The sequence below is a fragment of the Calypte anna genome, chromosome 3 (genome assembly GCF_003957555.1).
Source record: "Calypte anna isolate BGI_N300 chromosome 3, bCalAnn1_v1.p, whole genome shotgun sequence".
Taxonomy (NCBI): Eukaryota; Metazoa; Chordata; class Aves; order Apodiformes; family Trochilidae; genus Calypte; species Calypte anna.
In genome coordinates, this window is record NC_044246.1 from 113,902,145 (window position 1) to 113,922,570 (window position 20,426).

Sequence of the window (20,426 nt, forward strand, 5' to 3'; positions counted from 1 at the left end):
TAGCTCCTTTTTTGGGACTCCAATCTGTTCCATGTAGGAGGAGCATCCCAAGGGGCAGGGTTTTCTGCTAGGAAGGGCTGATGCTCTCATCATGTTCTGACACATAGTGAGGGGTATGCTGTTTGCTAATTAGTCCTCTCTTCTGGGGCTCCATGGCACAACAGCTGTGGAAACACATTGCTGAACCCTGCAGATGGGAATTCTGTATTCTGAGCAATGTTGCAATGCCTGACAGGAGCCAGCAAGGTGTGAAGAGCTTCTTGATGAACACTCCCACCTCCTTTAAAAACTGGCTGACAAAAGGAAGTACCCTTCCCCTCTCTCACACTTTTTATTTCAGTGTATTATTCTAGTTTTTCTATTCTAGTTTTTCAGTGTGGGATTTCCTTGTGTTAAATTGCATACTTTGTACAGTTTTAAAACTTTACAGTCATTTTCGAGCTGGGGATGGAAGCATCTACCTAGAATCATAGAATCATAGAATTGGCTGGGTTGGAAGGGACCTCAGAGATCACCAAGTCCAACCCTTGATCCACTCCCCCTGTGGTTCCCAGCCCATGGCACTCAGTGCCACATCCAGGCTCTTTGGAAAGATCTCCAGACACGGAGAATCCACTACTTCCCTGGGCAGCCCATTCCAATGCCTGATCACCCTCTCCAGAAAGAAATTCTTTCTAATCTCCAACCTAAACCTCCCCTGGCACAACTTGAGACCCTGCCCTCTTGTCTTGCTGAGAGTTGCCTGGGAAAAGAGCCCAACCCCCCCCGGCTCCAACCTCCTTTCAGGGAGCTGGAGAGAGTGATGAGGTCTCCCCTGAGCCTCCTCTTCTCCAGCCTCAACACCCCCAGCTCCCTCAGCCTCTCCTCACCTGCCAAGAAACCACTTGCAAAATATTGCCTGAAAGTGCTCAGCAGAGGAGCCTGTTACATTGCTTTTTAAGTTGGTCCTTGCTTTGCAGGCTAGAGAACAGTGGCAGGAGAAATAGAGCAAAATTCTGCTTCAGAAAGTGGTGTGATAAATAAACTTACTTGTCTTAGTACTTACTTGTCCACATGCACAGCTGATTGTACTGTTGGCCAGAGTGTACTTTTTAATTGCTCTTAGCACCTTTTTATTACTAGTTTTATTTTTTTTTATTTTTATTACTAGTTCCAGATACAGGGAAGTCAGTCTGTCCTTTCTTATGTTTTTTCAGAGGATTTAACATTGTGCAAACCCTTCATGCCCATGGAACTCATAGCAAGGTACTGCTGAAGGTGAAATTGCCTGGTGCTAGTGTGATGCAAGAAATCCAGGTTAAACAGCAGTGTCCAGAGCTCTCTGAAGACATGGAAAAATAGGAAAAAAGTAGCTTATTTTAATTTGGCAGCTGAGCACTCCATTCACTCCAGGAAACTCTGGGCAGGGAGTGTTTGCAGAGTTTCCTCTCAGCTACCTTATTCCTGCTACCAAAAAAATAAGAGCAAGGGCTTGAGGCACCTGGCTTCATATCCTGACTTCCTTTTCATAACATTTAGGACATTCATGACTAAACTGTTGGAAAATCTAGGTGATAGGTAGGAAAGGACTCTGATGAATTTGAAATAAACAGTAGAATATTTATAATCTCATATAAATAAACACACTGAGCCACAGAGGCATGAAAAGGTTGTAATGTCTGGCTTTTTGTTTTTATTTCAGCTTATTCAGACAAACAAATTGAAACATTATCCCAGCATCCATGGAGACTTCAGCAATGACTTCAAGCAGCCCTGTGTTGTGTTCACTGGTCATCCCTCTCTGAGATTTGGGGATGTGGTTCATTTCATGGAGTTATGGGGAAAATCCAGCTTGAACACTGTTATCTTCACAGGTAAATAAAATGCAGTTGTCATTATCAAATTCACAACAGGTTGTGTGCTCTGGTGAGGTGTGGCCACATCCTAGGAGTCATCCTTGACTCATTTGTTCTGGGGCAGAAGTTTCTGAATTTTGTAGGAGCTCCTCTAAATGACTGACTGTAGGGACAAATGTAATTATTGTAGCATTTAATTCATTTTAGCCCTGCAGAGCCAACCTTTGCCATGCAGAGTCCCTTCCTGCCATTTCTGAGCAAACTCTTTGTGATACACAGCAGTAAAATGCCTACAGGAAATTAATTTTTGGATTAAAAGCAGCTGGTTGCAAGTTAAACCCAGGCAAGACCTAATTGATGCTGGTCAGAAAGGTGAAATACTTCTTCTCCATATTTCATTGGAATCACAACCTTTTCCTCATCCTTTCTCCTGCCCTTTCATTAAAACCTCAGGCAACCAGACAGTCTCTAAAGGTGCTTCTGTCATCTCTGCTGTTTCAGAAGTGTGCACCCCATACAGACCCAGCTGTAGGGATCTCTGCTGATGATGCCTTCTGGCTGAGCCTTTTTTTCAGACATTTTTGAGTGACAGACAGATTTGTATCTAAAGCTGAAGGTACAGCTCTCAGTGGTACCCTGGCAGGTTGTATCTTTCCTCAATGACTCAGGCTGCCAGGTGCACAACAGGTCTTTTAAATTCCTCTGCTTCTCCCAGTCTGCTTCTAGTGCTGACCCTGCTGTTGATGGATTTAATGAATCAAACCCTTTCCACCACAGAACAAGCTGTGGTCTGAAGTCCAGAGGTCACCTGCATCCTGGGCCCATGCTCATGAAGGAACAGAAGAGAAAGTATTTAATCATAGAATCATAGAATAGGCTGGGTTGGAAGGGACCTCAGAGATCATCGAGTCCAACCCTTGATCAACTACCACCACAGTCACTAGACTATGGCACTGAGTGCCATATCGAGTCGCTTTTTAAATGTCTCCAGGATCGAAGAGTCCACCACCTCCCCAGGCAGCCCGTTCCAATGTCTGATCACCCTTTCCGTGAAAAAATTCTTTCTAATCTCCAACCTGAACTTCCCCCGGCACAATTTAAGACCCTGCCCTCTTGTCTTACTGAGAGTTGCCTGGGAAAAGAGACCAACCCCCGCCTGGCTCCATCCTCCTTTCAGGGAGTTGTAGAGAGCAATGAGGTCTCCCCTGAGCCTCCTCTTCTTCAGGCTGAACAGCTGTCACGGTTTAACACTGACCCGGCAATTAAACCGAATAACAGACGCTCTCTATTAATCTCTCTCTCCCCTCGATGAAGAAAGGAGAGAGAATAAGGGAGAGAGACTTATGAGTTGGAAACTAAACTACACAACTTTAATGAAACAGTAATGGTAAATAGGGAAAAATTACTAAATATATACAAATATACAGGAAAATGGAAACCACATTCCTCCCCCCTCTCCCCCAATAACTCTCACGTCACCACCGAGGCTGTAGGGCAGCCCTGGGAAAGTCCAGGCTGGACTCCTGGAGTCGGCAGCAGTCGGGAACCGGAGGCAGGAACACACAGATATGGGCTGGCACGGGTCAGGACCACAGGCAGACGAATGGACAGGATCCTTCCAGGATGCCAGGGAGGAAGGGAAGCAGGAAAAGATCCGGAAAAGATCTGGCTCGGCCCTCGTGATGCCTCAAGTTTATACTGAGTGTGACGTATATGGGATGGAATACTCTGTTTGGTCAATTCTGGCATCTATCTTGTCCGTTCCTCCCTAAAGGGAGGGTTCAGGTGGGGCCTCTGTGTCCTCCTGGACAGTAAAATATTTTCATGCAGAGCTGAGCAGTGTCCTTGGCCCTGCATACCAGTCTCTAGCAGTAACTATAAACATCAAGTGTTATCAATCCTAGAAACAGACACTAAGAAACTTGCTGTTAGTTTCAGCAAGTGCAGCTACTTACAGGAGACTTAGCTAGAAGCAAAAGTACAAAAACAGAAAACCACCTTTATCCTGGCCCAAACCAGGACAACAGCCCCAGCTCCCTCAGCCTCTCCTCATAGGATCTGTGTACAAGTCCCTTCACCAGCTTGGTTGCCCTCCTTTGGACCTGTTCGAGGGTTGGACTAGATGATCTCTGAGGTCCCTTCCAACCCGGCTAATTCTATGAGGACCTCAATATCCTTCTTGAACTGAGGGGCCCAGAACTGAACACAGGACTCAAGCTGTGGCCTTACCAGGGCTGAGTATAGGGGCAGAATCACCTCCTTGGACCTGCTGGTGACGCTGTTTCTGATACATGCCAGGATGCCATTGGCCTTCTTGGCCACCTGGGCACACTGCTGGCTCATGTTCAGCTTCCTGTCAATCCAGACTCCCAGGTCCCTTTCTGCCTGGCTGCTCTCCAGCCACTCTGTGCCCAGCCTGGAGCTCCCCATGGGGTTGTTGTGGCCAAAGTGCAGGACCCGGCAGTTGGCCGTGTTGAAGCTCATCCCATTGGAGTCAGCCCATCTCTCCAGTCTGTCCAGGTCCCTCTGCAGAATCCTCCTGCCTTCCAGCTGATCAACACTTCTCCCCAGCTTGGTGTCATCAGCAAACTTGCTGAAGAGACAACATGAAGTTTTTGTGAACTCTAGCCACAGGGATACCTTCCAGAGTTCAGTCTTCTTGAAAAATACTTCAAGGCCTTCCCTCAAACTGGTGTTCTGGCCAGATGCCTCCTCTGTACCCAGTGTGTCACCCAAACAGAACCCTGCAGTGAGCACTCAGGTGTTAGAAAGAAAATGACCCCTTAGGCCATTGCTGCTGATTTTACATGTGCAGGGCTCTGGTATAGCTGGGACATGTGTTGTATCTTAGCCAGAGAAAGAAGGAGTGGATTTTGGACTAGGACAAAGTAATTAGAAACTGGGTGGAGAACCCTGAGTAACTGAACAAACCTACTCCCACAGTAAGGATGTGATGAAGCCCCACTCTTAAACTTACTTTTGGGTGAGTAGGACTGCTGGAATGTGTACAACCTCCTAAAGTAAACAGGATTGGTAATGAGTTATTTCTTTGGGATTTGTTTTTTGGTTTTTTTTTTCTTGCTGTAGACTTGAGGATAATGATGGGGAAGAACCTTTGGTTCTTTCACAACATTGGTACCAAAAAGGGACAGTATCATGATACCAATTTGGAAAGAATTAAAGAATTGTGCAATTAGCCTTACTGCAAGGGAAGATACAAGGTTCCTGCTGAGCAGATATGACACTTAAATCCAGACAGTGATTGTGCTGGGAAGGGATGTCCTAACTGTCACAGTTCCCATCACTTCTGCCCTTTGAGTGTAGTACTTGAGGAGATATGCCCTAATTACAATAATTGATAAATTTACCATAGATAGATTGCCTTAGAAATGGTGAAATCCACTCCAGTTTGAACTTCAATTAAAACCAGAGTGTCTGCACACTGCTGGGTCATGCATTTCCTGAATCCCTAGGAAATCAGTGGCATCAATCACATGAAGTTACTACCCCCATCAGCAAGGGTGTAAGAAACTGGACTCTAATGGTGAGAACTCATATTCTGCTGTCTTCTTCTAAGAAGTAGGTGACCTTTCTGTATTAAAATGTGTCCTTCTGTGAGATGAATAAATAGAGCAGACTTGTATTAGAACCTGGGCCTGGCAAGTGGCTGAGGCATCTAAACAGCATCAGAACCACCTGTGGATATGTTGGGTCATGATCTTTGATATTCATTCCTACTTTATGTTTCAAATGAGGCTCAAGTTGAGATCTGATTTGATTGTGGTGACCTGGGAGTGCACAATGATTCCAGGTGTTTGTGGTGGTTTCTTTCCTAAATTCTTTCCATGGCTTTTGGACTCTGTAGATATATGCACTCAGCAGCATGTTCCTACTTCTTTATGGCTGTCTCAGCTGGAACAAAGGCATCTATATCTACAGAAATTCCTAATAGATTCTGTTTTTCTTTTCTTAGTAACTCCAGTGGAAATCTGAAGTTGAATCCACTGATGCCCAGGGTTTTTATTATTTCATTATCTAGCTTCTTTTGTTTAAAGATAAAATCTTCTGCAGTTGTGAAAGAGGCAGGATCTGTTAGCAGATGGTATTTTAGCTTTACCTGTGAAAGACTCCCAGTTTCTAGTGATTAAGACCTTTAATTTACAGGCCACACAGTGGTGTTAATGATGACACTGCTTGCTCAGGCCACAGGACTTAGCAAGTCTCCACCTTTCCAATTTATAATGCAAAAAACCAACTACAAGAGAAAACCCACCAGCTGTGAGTGAGCTGTAGTGCTGCTCTGCTTGCTTGTGTCATCTGCAAATGTTCCTGTGGAAGCAGTATTGAATAGGTGATTGATTAAAAATATTGAATACCACTAAGCCACAAAGACATTCTAGAAGAAAACAGGGCAGAAAGAAGTCTGCTTCTTGTTCTCTCTCTGATAACAACAGTGCTTTAAGAACTGACTCCCTAGGAGGTCTTAAAAACAGCTCATGCAGCCCACATTAGTGCTGTACAGTGGAAGATTTTATAACTTGCTGTCACACAATAGTAAATCAGATGTCTTGGGGGAAAAGCTAAAGACCTGTAATTCTGTCAGGAAAAGTCAATATGTGTCCTTGACAGGCTCTGTCTTCCATCAGACAAGGGACTTCTGGGGTTTTGGTACTTTCAAAATAGCTATTCCTGTATTTCACATGAGTTCATTGTGAGAGTAGCTCAAGCTTTGTTCTTCACATGGCTTAAATCTTCAAAGTCTCACATTAGACTTCTAAATTTGAATTTTGATCATGCATATTGATACATCTGCCTCACTCCACACCATTTTGTGATGGTCTCCACCACTGCTGAGATTTGCTTCCAACATAGGTAACAATTCATTTGAATTTTGCACATCTCCAAGGCTCTTACTTTCTTATTAGTTCTTTAAAGAGACTATAGCCTGGATGCCATGATGGCTGCTAGAGAGCAGCCAGGCAGAAAGGGACCTGGGAGTTTGGATTGCCAGGAAGCTGAAGAGGAGCCAGCAGTGTGCCCAGGTGGCCAAGAAGGCCAATGGCATCCTGGGCTGTGTCAGGAACAGCGTGGCCAGCAGGTCCAGGGAAGGGATTCTGCCCCTGTGCTCAGCCCTGGGGAGGCCACAGCTTGAGTCCTGTGTCCAGTTCTGGGCTCCTCAGCTCAGAAGGATATCAAGGTCCTGGAGCAGGTCCAAAGGAGGGCAACCAGGCTGGTGAAGGGACTTGAGCACAGACCCTATGAGGAGAGGCTGAGGGAGCTGGGGGTGTTCAGCCTAAAGAAGAGGCAGCTCAGGGGAGACCTCATCACTCTCTCCAACTCCCTGAAAGGAGGTTGGAGCCAGGGGGGGGTTGGGCTCTTTTCCCAGGCAACTCTCAGCAAGACAAGAGGGCAGGGTCTCAAGTTGTGCCAGGGGAGGTTTAGGTTGGAGATGAGAAAGAATTTCTTTCTGGAGAGGGTGATCAGGCATTGGAATGGGCTGCCCAGGGAAGTAGTGGATTCTCCGTGTCTGGAGATATTTCCAAAGAGCCTGGATGTGGCACTGAGTGCCATGGGCTGGGAACCACGGGGGGAGTGGATCAAGGGTTGGACTTGATGATCTCTGAGGTCCCTTCCAATCCAGCCCATTCTATGATTCTATGATTATTGGATCAAAAAATCAACATCTGTACATTAGCTGATTAAAAAGTACTCGATCTGAATAGGTGCTGCCTTGTGGCATTCTGGGATACAAGCAGTCAAATCTCCATGTCATTCACACCACCAAAGAGGATGGAAAAGTTCTTCTGATAACTTGAAACATACATTTGCAATTTAATTGGACATCTCTAGCAGAGTACCTCTGCCTGACTTAAGTTCTCTGGTTTTCCCAATGAGTTTTAAAATGTCTGCTGATTTAACCCCAATTTACCACTGATCATTCGTAGTGGTAATTTAACAAGGTACCTTCTCAGTGTTCTTATTTTTAAACTTCTGTCCATTGCTGTTAAACTGCCATTAACTCCTGTTTTTACATGGATATTTTTAGGCTTTGTTTCATTGCCACTAACACATCTGCTTTCAACAAGCATGGCTTTCTGCCCAGTATAATTTTTATTTCATGTTTATAGATTCATGGCTTTTGGGACATCTAGTAAGATGTTCTTGTACAGCTATAATTTTTTGTTAATATTTCTCACTTTGATGTTCCCAGGCAGTTATTCTGACAATTGCTTTAAACTTGGGAAAATTATCCCTTTGACAGTTCCAAACACATGTATCATTTACTGATACTATATTCTGTTCTCAGGGGGTAAATATAACCACAGCATCATCACTGATACATAGCCAGCAGCAGATTTTTAGGCTAGCAATTAACTTGCCTTTATCAGTAGAATGAGGCCAAATACCAAACATTGGATGCTGTGCTGGGGGCTGAACTTCCTGTTGTAAAGTTTTGAGGACATTTTTTCTTGCTGTCTACGTGAGGAACCCAGTTTTGTGCTCTCCTCAGATTGATCTAAAAACACAGAAGATGACTCTCTAAATCTAGACTGAAGCCTCTGTGTTTAAATTCACTTTAACTTCATATTTTTACACAGCCTGAGCAGATACCAGAGAAATACCTCTTAGTGTTTCCATGGTGGTTTGCAGCTGTGCTTCACTTTGCAAGTTGTTCAAGAGGGCAGGGTCTCAAGTTGTGCCAGGGGAGGTTTAGGTTGGAGATGAGAAAGAATTTCTTTCTGGAGAGGGTGATCAGGCATTGGAATGGGCTGCCCAGGGAAGTAGTGGATTCTCCGTGTCTGGAGATATTTCAAAAGAGACTGGATGTGGCACTGAGTGCCATGGGCTGGGAACCATGGGGGGAGTGGATCAAGGGTTGGACTTGATGATCTCTGAGGTCCCTTCCAACCCAGCCAATTCTATGATTCTGTGATTCTATGAAATATTCAAATATTTTTGAGATATTCAAGAGCCACCTGGCTGCAGTCCTGTGCTGGAGGTGACCCCGTGGAAGAGTTGGACTCAGTGATCTCTAGAGGTCCCTTCCAACTCTGATAACTCTGTGCTTCTGTGCTTCTTGGAGGCCCTGTGGGTCAGAATAATCTGGCAGATAAATCTTTCATGCAACTCCTTCTCTTTTTCTCATTCTGTGCTTAACAAACTAATACTTGTTTTTCTAGTGTTCCCTTTATATGATCTGTCTCCCCATGATCAGGTAGATAGTGATGGCATAAGCTTTTCCACATCATTGCTTGCTGGCTGCCAAAATCAAGTGTCTACATATATCCTACACTGTGTTACCTACATTTTTCATTCACCAAAAAAAAATAATACTTTTCTGTAGTATTCTCAATGTTGTAGTACTCTCTGTGTGAGTAATAACCTGTTCAGTACATAACTTACATGAGTTTTCCCTGGAAAGTCTCTAATCTGATTTTTCAAAGTCAATAATAAGAGTAAAAAGGGAACTTGCTAGGTCTAAAAAAGCCAACTAATAAAGTTATCAAATCCTCTCTTCTTCTGGATAGCCCCTACCACAAGCAACCTTTAGTTCATATTTTCCTGAACTAGAACTGCTCTGCTGGCATAAATTGCCTGTCCCTCCAACAGGAGGGCTTCCTACAGGTCCTCTTTGTTTTGTTTTGGTTTTTTTTTTTTTGTAAATTTGGACTCACCAGTCTAAACCTGACAATTAGGTTTTAAAAAAATAATAAAATAATAATCATATGTATACACTGTGAGGAAAAAGAGGAGTAGGGAGGTAATGTGTGTCTGCATAAGAGGTGTTGGAAGAGGTTTCTCAAGTTACAATCTTTATGCTGAGAGTTTGCTCCAGTGAAAAACAAGCTGACATTTGGCTTACCTTATGATACCAAAAATTTATACATCTTGCCTTCTTTTACAGGATTTGATTAAAAATAAAGAGGTGATGTTTTTGTCTTGATTAAGTTTGTTATAAAAATCATGCAATAATGTCTTTAAATGAAATAGTATTGCTCTGTTGCTTGATTAAGGTAAGACTAATTGTGGGCATAATTTTCATCAAATTAACTGAAAATAACGGGTGGGGGAAGGAAGAAGGGAAGAGAAATCTGTAGTAAAATTAACATTGCTGAACAACTGCTTGTCAAGGCTGGAATGTGGAATCAGAGAGGAATTGGGCCATCTTTGTTCTTAATAGGCATTCAGGGTTTTCAACCTTTTTTTTTTTTCTCTTTTCAGAACCAGATTTCTCCTATCTGGATGCCCTGGCTCCCTATCAACCTTTGGCCATGAAATGTGTTTACTGTCCCATTGACACAAGACTGAATTTTATTCAGGTGTCTAAATTACTCAAGGAAGTCCAGGTAAGGAATTTCTGTTGCTTTTTCTTCTGTTTTTCCACACGTGTGAAATAAATGGGTTGATGGTGAACAACTGTTACATTAAACAATAGCAAAATCAAGACAACACCCAGATCTTTTTTTCCGTGGAAGAACACAGACCCCTGAGCTGTCCTTTCTCATCCTGCTCCAAAGTGAGCATGGAATGACTGCCAGTCTACACAGGGAGCTGGGAGATCCATAGAACCTTAGAGGGCAGAGCAAGTGGCCAGTACATATACCTTGTAAGTCTATGTAGTCAGAAGAATTTTTTCCCTTATTCTTTTTCTTGTTTATATGAATAAACCTGGCTGTGACTAATACAGCCACAATGTAAAGGGTACCAATGGTTGAGTATCCTCAGCACTCTCAGTTTTAACCATCTCCTCTGCTCTTTCTCCTGCAGTTGTTACCTGTTTTGGTCCTGGCACTGGAGTTCTGCTCTCATGTTTCTTCCAAATCCACTGCTTTCCTTACTCTGTTTGCAAAATCCAGATTACTTCTCTTAAGGAAGAAAGCCAGAGTGTTCATGTAGTCTCTGCTTTCCCCCTTGACTTATTTTGGCTTTAGTGGCTTCTCCTTGTCCACCCAATTTATTCCTACTGAAATTTGCTTTCGGTCTCATGACATAATTAAAATAATGCCCAGGATTTGTTTTGGCTGGGCTATTCCCTTTGATGTGTCATCAACTTGTTGAACACAAAAATACCTATTCTTCCAGCATTTTCTCTCATTGTCCTGTGACCCAGCTTGTCACTGCCCAACCAGCAGCAGTTGCCACAGCCCCACAACCTGTTTCCCTGACAAGCATCTTCTTCCATATTACCACTGAAGTATAATGCTGTTTCCAAAGCAGTTTGCAGAAGTGCTGTCTTGTCCTTTGGCTTCCTTAAATCCTGCAGTGATCCATATGGCAACCATGCTGTTTATGCTTTGCTTTTGCTGACAAGTCATGAAAACTCAAGAGTTGCTTATTTTGCTAATGTTTTTGCAGCCTTGCAGACTGATACCTCACTCCATGCCATCCTCTGATGGTCCCCACCACTACTGTCCTTTGCTTCCAGTGTAGATAGCAAGGAAGAAAAAACTACTGAATATTCTTTTTTCTCTCTTTATGGCAGCAAGCATAGAATCAGAATCCCAGACTGTTTGGTGTTGGAAGGGACCATTAAGGTCAACTTAATGGTCAGGGACACTTCCCACCAGCCCAGGGTGCTCCAAGCCCCATCCAACCTGGGCTGAGACACTGCCAGGGATGGGGCAGCCACAGCTTCCTTGGGCAACCTGGGCAACCAGGGTCTCAGCACCCTCATAGCAAAGAATTTCTTCCTAGGTTCTCATCTAAATCTCCCTCCTTCAGCTTGAAACTCTTCCCCCTTGTCCCATCAACTCCAGGCCCTTGTCCAATGTCTCTCCCCAACTTTTATGGTGCTCCAGTCCTTCAGTTATCTTTGTGGCCTCCTCTGGACTTGCTCCAAGAGCTCCATATCCTTCTTGTGTTGGGAGCAGAGGGGAACAGTCCCCTCCTTGGCCCTGCTGCTCACGTTCCTGAGGATGCAGCCCAGCACATGGATGGTTTCTGGGCTGCCAGCACATAGTGCTGGTTCATGCTGAGCTTCTCCTCACCCAACACCTCCAAATCCTTCTCCTCAGGGCTGCTCTCCATCCAGCCTGGATTTGTGTCGACCATTTTTGCCAATTGACTACTGATAGTGAAGTGGTGGTAAAAGACACAAACTTAGGCTTTGTTACTCCGGGTACAAAGGAAACACTCGTGCTCCTGATCATCAGAGCAAAGCTCCTTGCTCCTCAGCCCTTGGAATTTTAGGGAAGGCAGCCCTGAATGGCTGTCCTGATGCTGCACTGGCTTCATCAGATGGGCTGAGAACAACAAGGAAACAAAGTGCATTAGCTCAGATCATTCCTGCCTGCTTGCTGGCATCTCCCAATCCATGTTTACACTCGTGCCGTCTTGAATCCCCTGTGCTAGGATTTAATCCAGATCCTTGTCTGGATGTGGGAGCTCAGTGGGTGAGAAAAGCAGCTGCTCCCTTCCTTTCTATAGGGCTCAAGGAGTAGGAGCCAGTGAAGCCCATGTGGGCAAGTATAAGCATAAACTCAGACAAAATATGAATGTTTAAGCTCTGGATGAGAAAAAAAGGACAAGTCAGTTTGTTCTAATCCTGATTGGGTCTTCTGGATGACATCTTTTGGAAGTTGTTTTCATCCAAATAAATTACCCTGCTAACAACAATCTGCAAAATGAATCCTCCAGGCTGGAAAGGACCTCTGAGATCATCAAGTCCAACCCTTAATCCAAGAGTCCCGTTGTAGGGAAACTCACAGTATCCTACCTGTGCTAGGATTTGGTCCAAATCCTTGTCTGGATGTGGGAGCTCAGTGGGTGAGAAAAGCAGCTGCTCCCTTCATTTCTATAGGGCTCAAGGAGTAGGAGCCAGTGAAGCCCATGTGGGCAAGTATAAGCATAAACTCAGACAAAATCTGAATGTTCAACCTCTGACAAGTCAGTCTGTTCTAATCCTGATTGGATCTTCTGGATGACATCTTTTGGAAGTTGTTTTCATCCAAATAAATTACCCTGCTAACAACAATCTGCAAAATGAATCCTCCAGGTTGGAAAGGACCTCTGAGATCATGAAGTCCAACCCTTAATCCCCAAACCCCTCGAGTCCCGTTGTAGGGCAACTCACAGGATGCAACCAGACAACTTTTTGTGAAGTCACCCCTCTTCTTTTCCAGCCTCTCCACGTTGTTTGCCCGGAGCAGTACACTCAGCCCCCCCCCCACCCAGTCCCACCGTACAGACCTGATGATAGATTGTCAGCCTCCCCCCATGTCCTACCACAGAGCTGAGGTCCTGACCCTGCCCTACAAGCGGCGCTACGAGAAGATCGAGATCATGCCAGACGTGAGTAACACAAGTGGGGGAAAAGCTGGAGGTTTCTTGCTGATAGAAATCCCCTCCTGCTTCAGCTTTCATAAAAGATGCCTTGTGGTGGTGATTTGCTGTTGGCTGTGATCTTGTAAAGCAGGGAGCTAAGGGAGAAGCGTTTCTGAGAGGGAGGTTATGTGTAAACTGATAGGAATTGAAAAAAAATATTCTGGGCAAATGAAAAATATGTTCTGATTAATTGTCCTTTGCAAGGAGATGTCACATCTCAAAATGCAGCACAAAAGGCAATCTCTTTTAGCCACCTATGAGGCAATCCAGTCATCTCCAGTTTAAATAGGAGTAGCTAGAGGCACTGGAGTTTGAAACAGTGGAAGGGATCCACTCAGTCTGAGAGTTGGTAGCCAGGAGCTGTCATTCTCCTTTCCCAGCTGTACTTGCCACAAGAAGTAGCCTTTCCCATGAGGAGCAGTATTCAGTCATATAGAATCATGGAATCACAGAATGTCAGGGGTTGGAAGGGATCTTTAGAGCTCACCCAGTCCAACCCCTCTGCCCCGGCAGTATCCCCCAGGGCAGGACACACAGAACACATCCAGGGGGGTTTGGAAAGGCTCCAGAGAAGGAGACTCCACAACCTCTCTGGGCAGCCTGGGCCAGGGCTCTTTCACACTCAAGAAACTGCTCCTCATGTTGAGAGAAAATTTCCTATGTTCTAGCTTTATATGGTAAAGGCACAGGAGTGAAATGGCTCATTTTTGTTACAGCAGTTGCAAAAAATGTTTAATTCCTACAGACTGCTGGAGTCCAACAGGTTAATGGTTTGCTTGTAGCCATCTATAATATGGACTACTTATGCCTGCAACATGTATTAATAATTTATTAAATCCATAAATCAAATATAAGTGTACCCATAATACAAAGGGTGACCCACATTCTAACAGACATGATCTTAAAATATTTTTTGACTCAGCACAGATGTGTCCTTGGATCGAAGGTGACAGTGGCTTTTTGCAAGCAGTCACTTTGGAAACTTGATTATGGGAGTCTACTTTTAGTCAGAGAGTAGAGGTTGGAAATACCCTTAGTTAAGCTGAACAGGAAGTACAGAACTGGTACCTGTGTGACAAAATCCCTCAGTCAGTCCCCGGCACCCATTCCCACCCTTTTGCATGTGTCTTCTTTGTGCATCAGTTCTATTAGGAGCCTGTCCAGCCTGCTGATTAGGGAACTGCCAGAAACAAGGGGGGATTTTTTAATTAGAAAATATACATGGATGCAGCTCCATCAGGGCATGTATATTTCATTGTTTGGGAAATTTGCATCTTTATTTTATCCTATTAAACCTAAAACCAGTAAAAGGGGGTTTCCATTAACCAGAATGACCAAAACAAATCATACCTTCTGAGTGCAAAGAACCATTATATGGCATCCCTCTTCTTTAGATTCCTCTGAAGCTTTGGGTTTTCCCCCAAACTGTGAGGCTGTAACTGAGCCTTTTGTGTCAGCCCTGTGAAGAGGGTGGATACCACCTTTCCCTGCAAACAGAAGGCAAATTAGCACAGATGCTTCAGATGAATATTCACCAACTCTCATACATTTTGAAGTTCTATCAAGGTGGAGGTTTGTCTTAAAGATGGCTGGGTCGGGCTGGGGGATTCTCAGGTTTGGTTTCTTGCTCTGTTGGCATCTTCTTGTATGATCAGCACAAACCTAGAACACAAAACCAAAGCTCACACTGGAAAGGGATAGCAAAAGGACACCAAGGAGTACAGAGTTCCCTGGCAGAGCTTTTTCCTCTGAAGACAGTGCCATGCTTGTCTCAGTGTTTCTCTTGTTACCTTGGCAGCATGCAGCAAGGTCCCTTACACCAGTGGCTGAAGAGGCCATGTGGATTCAACCTCGTTGTCTGTCACCAATGTGAAAATGTTCTCCATTTTCCAACCCCAGATCCCCAGTGGTTTTTAGGTGCTGTTTGTCACCAAAGTGAATGAATTCTTTCTATACTTCTACATAAAAGCACTGCATGGAAATTAGAGCATTTCCCAAAACTGCAGGGATGTTGGAGAGAGGATGCACTGTAGGCAATGTGGTGGTCACCAGCCTGGGAACACCACATATCAAAGAATATGTGGATATTCTTTGGATATCAAGCACATAGAAAATGAAAGCTTGTTCTAATTGCATTCACTTTAACTTGGAGAGTTTGAGCAGAAAGCTGCACAGATAGGAATACTGACAGCCCTCTTTTCCCCTCTAACAAGCAGCATCAAATTATATTCACACAGGAGCCCTGAATTCAAAGCTGTCTGTGCTCAAAGAGTAGAAGCATTTCATGTGCTTTTCCATATCCAGATATTCTCCCTATTCCAAATCTGCCCTTACCGAGTTGTTGCAAAAAGCTACTTGGTATGTAATGGTGCTCCAAAAAAAAGACTTTAAGATGATACAAACATTTGGCAGATCAGATCATCTCTGAGATTTTCAAGAAAGCTGCTGTCCTTCCCCAGTGGTGTCAGGGAGCTGGTGTTTGCTTGCCTGAGGGGGTTCTGCAAGAGCTTGACCCACTGGTGGTTGTGTGCTTGCCTCTCAAAGCAAGGTTCTTTTCAGGGCTGTTAAAAGGCTGCCATTCCCCTGCATTGAGATATGCAACTCATCCTCAGAAAGAGATCTTATTCTTTTTTAAGGCAACTTGCTAGAGGAATACCAATGCCAAATACACAGTGATGCAAGTCTGTGTCCCCAGGACACAGACCCATGTGAGCCTACCCTCTCTGACTTTGAATCTTAGCAGCATAGATTATAACTATTATAACTATAATCTCTACTTCTCTGTCATAGAATCAAAGAACCACAGAATGGTTTGGGTTGGAAGGGACCACCCAGTTCCAACCCCCCTATCATGTTCAGGGACACACACCTCTAAGTTAAGAAAGAATGTTATGATAAGCAGCTCTTCTCTCTTGAAGCTGTAATTCATCTTTCCACATTTGTTACTTTTCCCCATGGTAAATTATAGAATCACAGAATGGTTTGTGTTGGAAGGGACCTTTAGATCATCAAGATTCAACCCTCCTGCATGGTCAGGGACCCCTCCCCCAGCCCAGGGTGCTCCAAGCCCCATCCAACCTGGGCTGAGACACTGCCAGGGATGGGGCAGCCACAGCTTCCTTGGGCAACCTGGGCAACCAGGGGCTCAGCACCCTCACAAGAAAGAATTTATTCCTCAGATCTCAGCTAAATCTACTCCCAGTATAACCAGTCACAGCAATTAATCCTGAAGAGATCAATGTTTGGTTTCCAAATAAATAGGAGGAGGAGTAGAACACTGTATTTTTCTGGGGCCTCTATTTCCTTTCATGCTAACCCTCTAAATAAGCACAATGTTGCCTCCTTACCTCACTAATAATGTTTATGTGCTCTCTGCATGCCTTGCCTCAGTTCCTCTCCCAGCAGCAGAGCCCTGTCTGTCTGTCCTGTCCATTGGGATGTTGGTTCTGAGGGGCTGATGCTTGTTGGTTTCAGGCTGGGTTTACACAGTGGTGGCAAAAAATGTCTGCAGCTTTCCCTTCTGCTGGGGGTGTGCAGCACAGGATGGCAGATTTGATAAATGGGGCTGGAGAGTATTTGCTGCCTGATGTCTCCTTTTCAATAGTTTCATCCAAGAAGACTCTTCAACAGTTTCTAAATAGATAGGAATTTCTATACTGCCAGAAAAGGACATTTTATAGACTCATAGAATGGTTTGGGTTGGAAGGGACCTTAAAGCTCATCCAGTTCCAACCCCCTGCATGGTCAGGGACACCTCCCCCAGCCCAGGGTGCTCCAAGCCCCATCCAACCTGGGCTGAGACACTGCCAGGGATGGGACATCAACAACCTCTCTAGGCAGCCTATCCACTGTCTTACTACCCTCATGGTGAAGAGTTTATTCTTACTATCTAACCTACATCTCCCCTTTTACAGTGTAAAACCATTACCCCTTGTCCTGCCACCATTACCCTCTCTGGTGAAAAGCCTCTCCCCAGCTTCCCTGTCCCTCTTCATGGCCTGGAAGGTGCTCTAAGGTCTACCCAGAGCCTTCTCCAGGCTGAGACTATTTGTTTCATATGAGCTGCCACCAGCCCTGGGGTTCTGTGAAGGCTCAAGGGGCAGTTGGAAGAGGTATTTTATAGCTCCTAGCAACCCTTGCAAAAGCTTGTTGTTTATCACAGCCATGTTAGCCAAAAAATGGAATGATGAAATCCACCCTGGGAAGAAAAGTAATTGCCAGATCTGCTCCAAGGCTGGGACTTGATTCCAGAGTAAAGCTGGAAATCTCACAAAAGGATGTCTGCTTCAGTGCAGTCTTTGTCAGGGCCCTCTCCTACCATCTCCAGTAGTTTCTCAGAAGCAGACATATGCTCCAACTTCTGTCTCCATTCTTAACACTTTTGAAAAGCAAACATTTGGCTCAGCATGATTTCAGTCAATACAGACTGAGGGGATGGTAGTGTGACATTTCCCTTCCAAAACTGCTTCAGTGCTTCAGATTCTGGCTTCTCAGCCTCTTGGAAATGTGCTGATAACTGCTGGGGCTTGTCTACATTTCAATCACTTCACCAAAGAGCAAAGGCAGGGCAGGCAGGAGCACTGGATGTGAATGAGATTTACCCCCAGAGCAGCATTTTATTTAAAAGGAGGTTTTAACAGTCCCAAGGCACCAGGCTGGAATGGCTCTCAGAGGTATTCCAGAAACCTTTACACTTTAATTTGTTCCTCTGGGCAGCTGCCTTTCACTGTTAAAAAAAAAAATATAATAGAAAAAAGGCTGCTTTCTGGAAATTGGTTAGGCCTTGTTTGTTCACAGGAAAATGATGGGAAAATGGAAAACACTTTCTGGAGCAAACAGATACATTAAGCTGTAGTGTTTCAGCAAATGATATGCCTCCAGTTTAATTACAGCAGAACAGTGGTGTGGATCACTTGGTTTCAGCAGCAGACTGACTCTGTGTTTTTAAAATAATCTCTTTGCAAGTTCTTCAGGACACAGGGCAGTTCTGGAGAGTCTGAATATGCACTGCACATCCCAACATGAAATTATAAGGAACGATTGCAGAGAAGAATTAGGAAATCAGCCACTTGGCAGCCCATTATAATTATGATGCTTTCACTCCACCCTCCCCTTTTCTTATTTTGACTTCTCTTTCCACATAGGATCTTGCCAATTCCTTTCTAAGAGAAAGGAAGGCAAAACATGGCTTTCATCTTACCTCTCCAGCTTCCTTCCATTTTGCATTTTTGTAAGATTTCTGCCTGTCTTCTGACCCTTGGCTTGAGTGACCCAACATTAACCAGTCTCCTGACCTCTCAATTCTTTTTCCCCTGACTATTCCCCCTTGTATAAAGGTGGCCTAGCTTCATTTACTATAAAGTAAATTAAATATAACCATCCTGCTCATTTCTGCTCCTGTCATTCCTCCCTTCAGCTCCAAGCTCACTGACTCCACTCCACTGTAATATTGCCCTGAGTCCCTCCCTTGTTCTAGCACAGGCCCTCTCTGAGTTTAACTTCACCTTTTGACATTCCATCAAAGCTTTTCTTGTCCCAACTTTTACCAATCTTTTCTAAGAAAAAGCCAGAACCACTGAAGTCTGCTGTCTTCCTGATTTATGTCATTGCTCTTCAAAGCAATCAGCCATTCCTTTCTTCTTAAAAACATCTCTCACCTCACTCCCATGTCTCTCTCCCATTGCTTCTGCAGAGAATTTTCCTCCCTCCTCCCATCTGTGTTGAGCTTTGAATGTGCTGTCCCTCGTTGTTATCCCTCATTTTCTTTGCTTTGGGATTTTTGTTTATTTTGGTTTGTTTCCTGTACCTTTCCTCTGGTTGATCTCACCCACAGATTGTCCTATTCAGACTGATGAAACTTGGATCTGCTTTTCTGCTTCCAGCCTGCCTTTGCCTGCCCAATATCTGGGTTTGTGACTCCTTCATTTTTAATGGTTGGCTGTAAGATAACACTCTTTTAAATCCAGGTATTTCTTCTCTTTTCCCAATCAGCTTCAACAACATCACATTCTGCCCCATAAACTGATTACAAAATTTTGATCAATGCCCTCTTCTTTTCACCTTTAAGCTGCTTGCCTTTACTTTGAAGATATTTTACATCCTTGCTACTCCTACCTCTCATTTTTCATTGAAGTTTGAGGCTTATTTCTGCTTTTGCTGCTTTCTGGCTTTCATTGTCCTCTTGTAAGTCCCTCACACAACTGTTCCCTGCCTGCTCCCAGGCTGTGCAGCTATACTGGGGAAGAGCTTCATTAAAGAGCCATAAATCTGCCTCACTGCATTTCTTAGATACATCACTAAAACTCTCTCTTGGCACAGGATTGGCAAAAAGCCAGTGGTTAGCTTTAGGATTGAGACAACTGTTCATAACCCCACACAGGATGATTTCAAGTTGGTTGGTCAGCACATCTCTTTCTGGTTTGATTTGGGGGAGAGGTTCCTGATGCTGGTGTGGAGTCCTGATCCATGTGTTGGAACATGGGACATGTACATGGAAAAGGAATTTATTTCATTGCTCAAATCTGCAGGGCTGCTCCTTCAGCCTCTTTTATTTCTTCATTAGATGTTGGCTCTTTGAAAGAGTAAAGCTAAGATGTAGGCATTTGCAAGCAATAATATAAAAAACTTGAGGTTTTATTAATCACCTCAGTACAAGATGAACTTAATAAGACTTTAAAGTCCACTCCAGAGAGGATTGGAGCAGACCCACAGTGACTGAAAGATCTGTTCAGTAGGGTTAATTTAGCAGCTTAATCACCCCATTTAAAACACTTGGACTCTATAAAATCTGAAGCTGAAACCCCAACAAGACATGACTCTGATCACCCACTAATGATTATAAATACTCTCACTTCTAAGATGTTTGCTCTTCTCTTTTGGAAATGTCTTTGTTCCTTTAAGTCTCGTTAGAAGGATTCCCCAGTTTCCATTCTGCTGCACAAATGGCCTGCAGCATTTCTGAGCTGTGTTTAATATGTTTGCTGGTCAGGAATGCCTATTCCACAGGCACAGTTAAATCTTCAGACCTTTCTCCTTCAGTGCATGTGTTTGACCACATCTCTTTTTGCTTCCCCTCCAAGATCTGATACTTGCAGACTTCCTGCACTCAGACTCTGCCTGATTTAGCAGCTGGTATAAAACCAAGGCTGAATCTTATCGAGACTTCTGCCCACATTATAATCTCTTGGGCATTTCTGTGTCTGGTTTCAAGTGATTTGACAGCAGAACTCCTGGTACTTAAATAGTGAAGGGATAAGAAGAGGCAGG

General features: G+C 44.1%; 1 protein-coding gene across 1 annotated transcript in view; it reads left to right on the plus strand.

Annotated features, from left to right (window-relative positions):
- INTS9 (integrator complex subunit 9) overlaps positions 1–20,426 on the plus strand; it is an 82,251-nt gene that overhangs the window by 53,174 nt on the left and 8,651 nt on the right. Inside the window, exons 12-14 of the mRNA XM_030448236.1 lie at positions 1,682–1,853; positions 10,059–10,183; positions 12,959–13,127. Of these exons, the coding sequence (XP_030304096.1) occupies positions 1,682–1,853; positions 10,059–10,183; positions 12,959–13,072 (411 nt within the window). The 3' untranslated portion in view covers positions 13,073–13,127. The remainder of the gene's footprint in view (positions 1–1,681; positions 1,854–10,058; positions 10,184–12,958; positions 13,128–20,426) is intronic.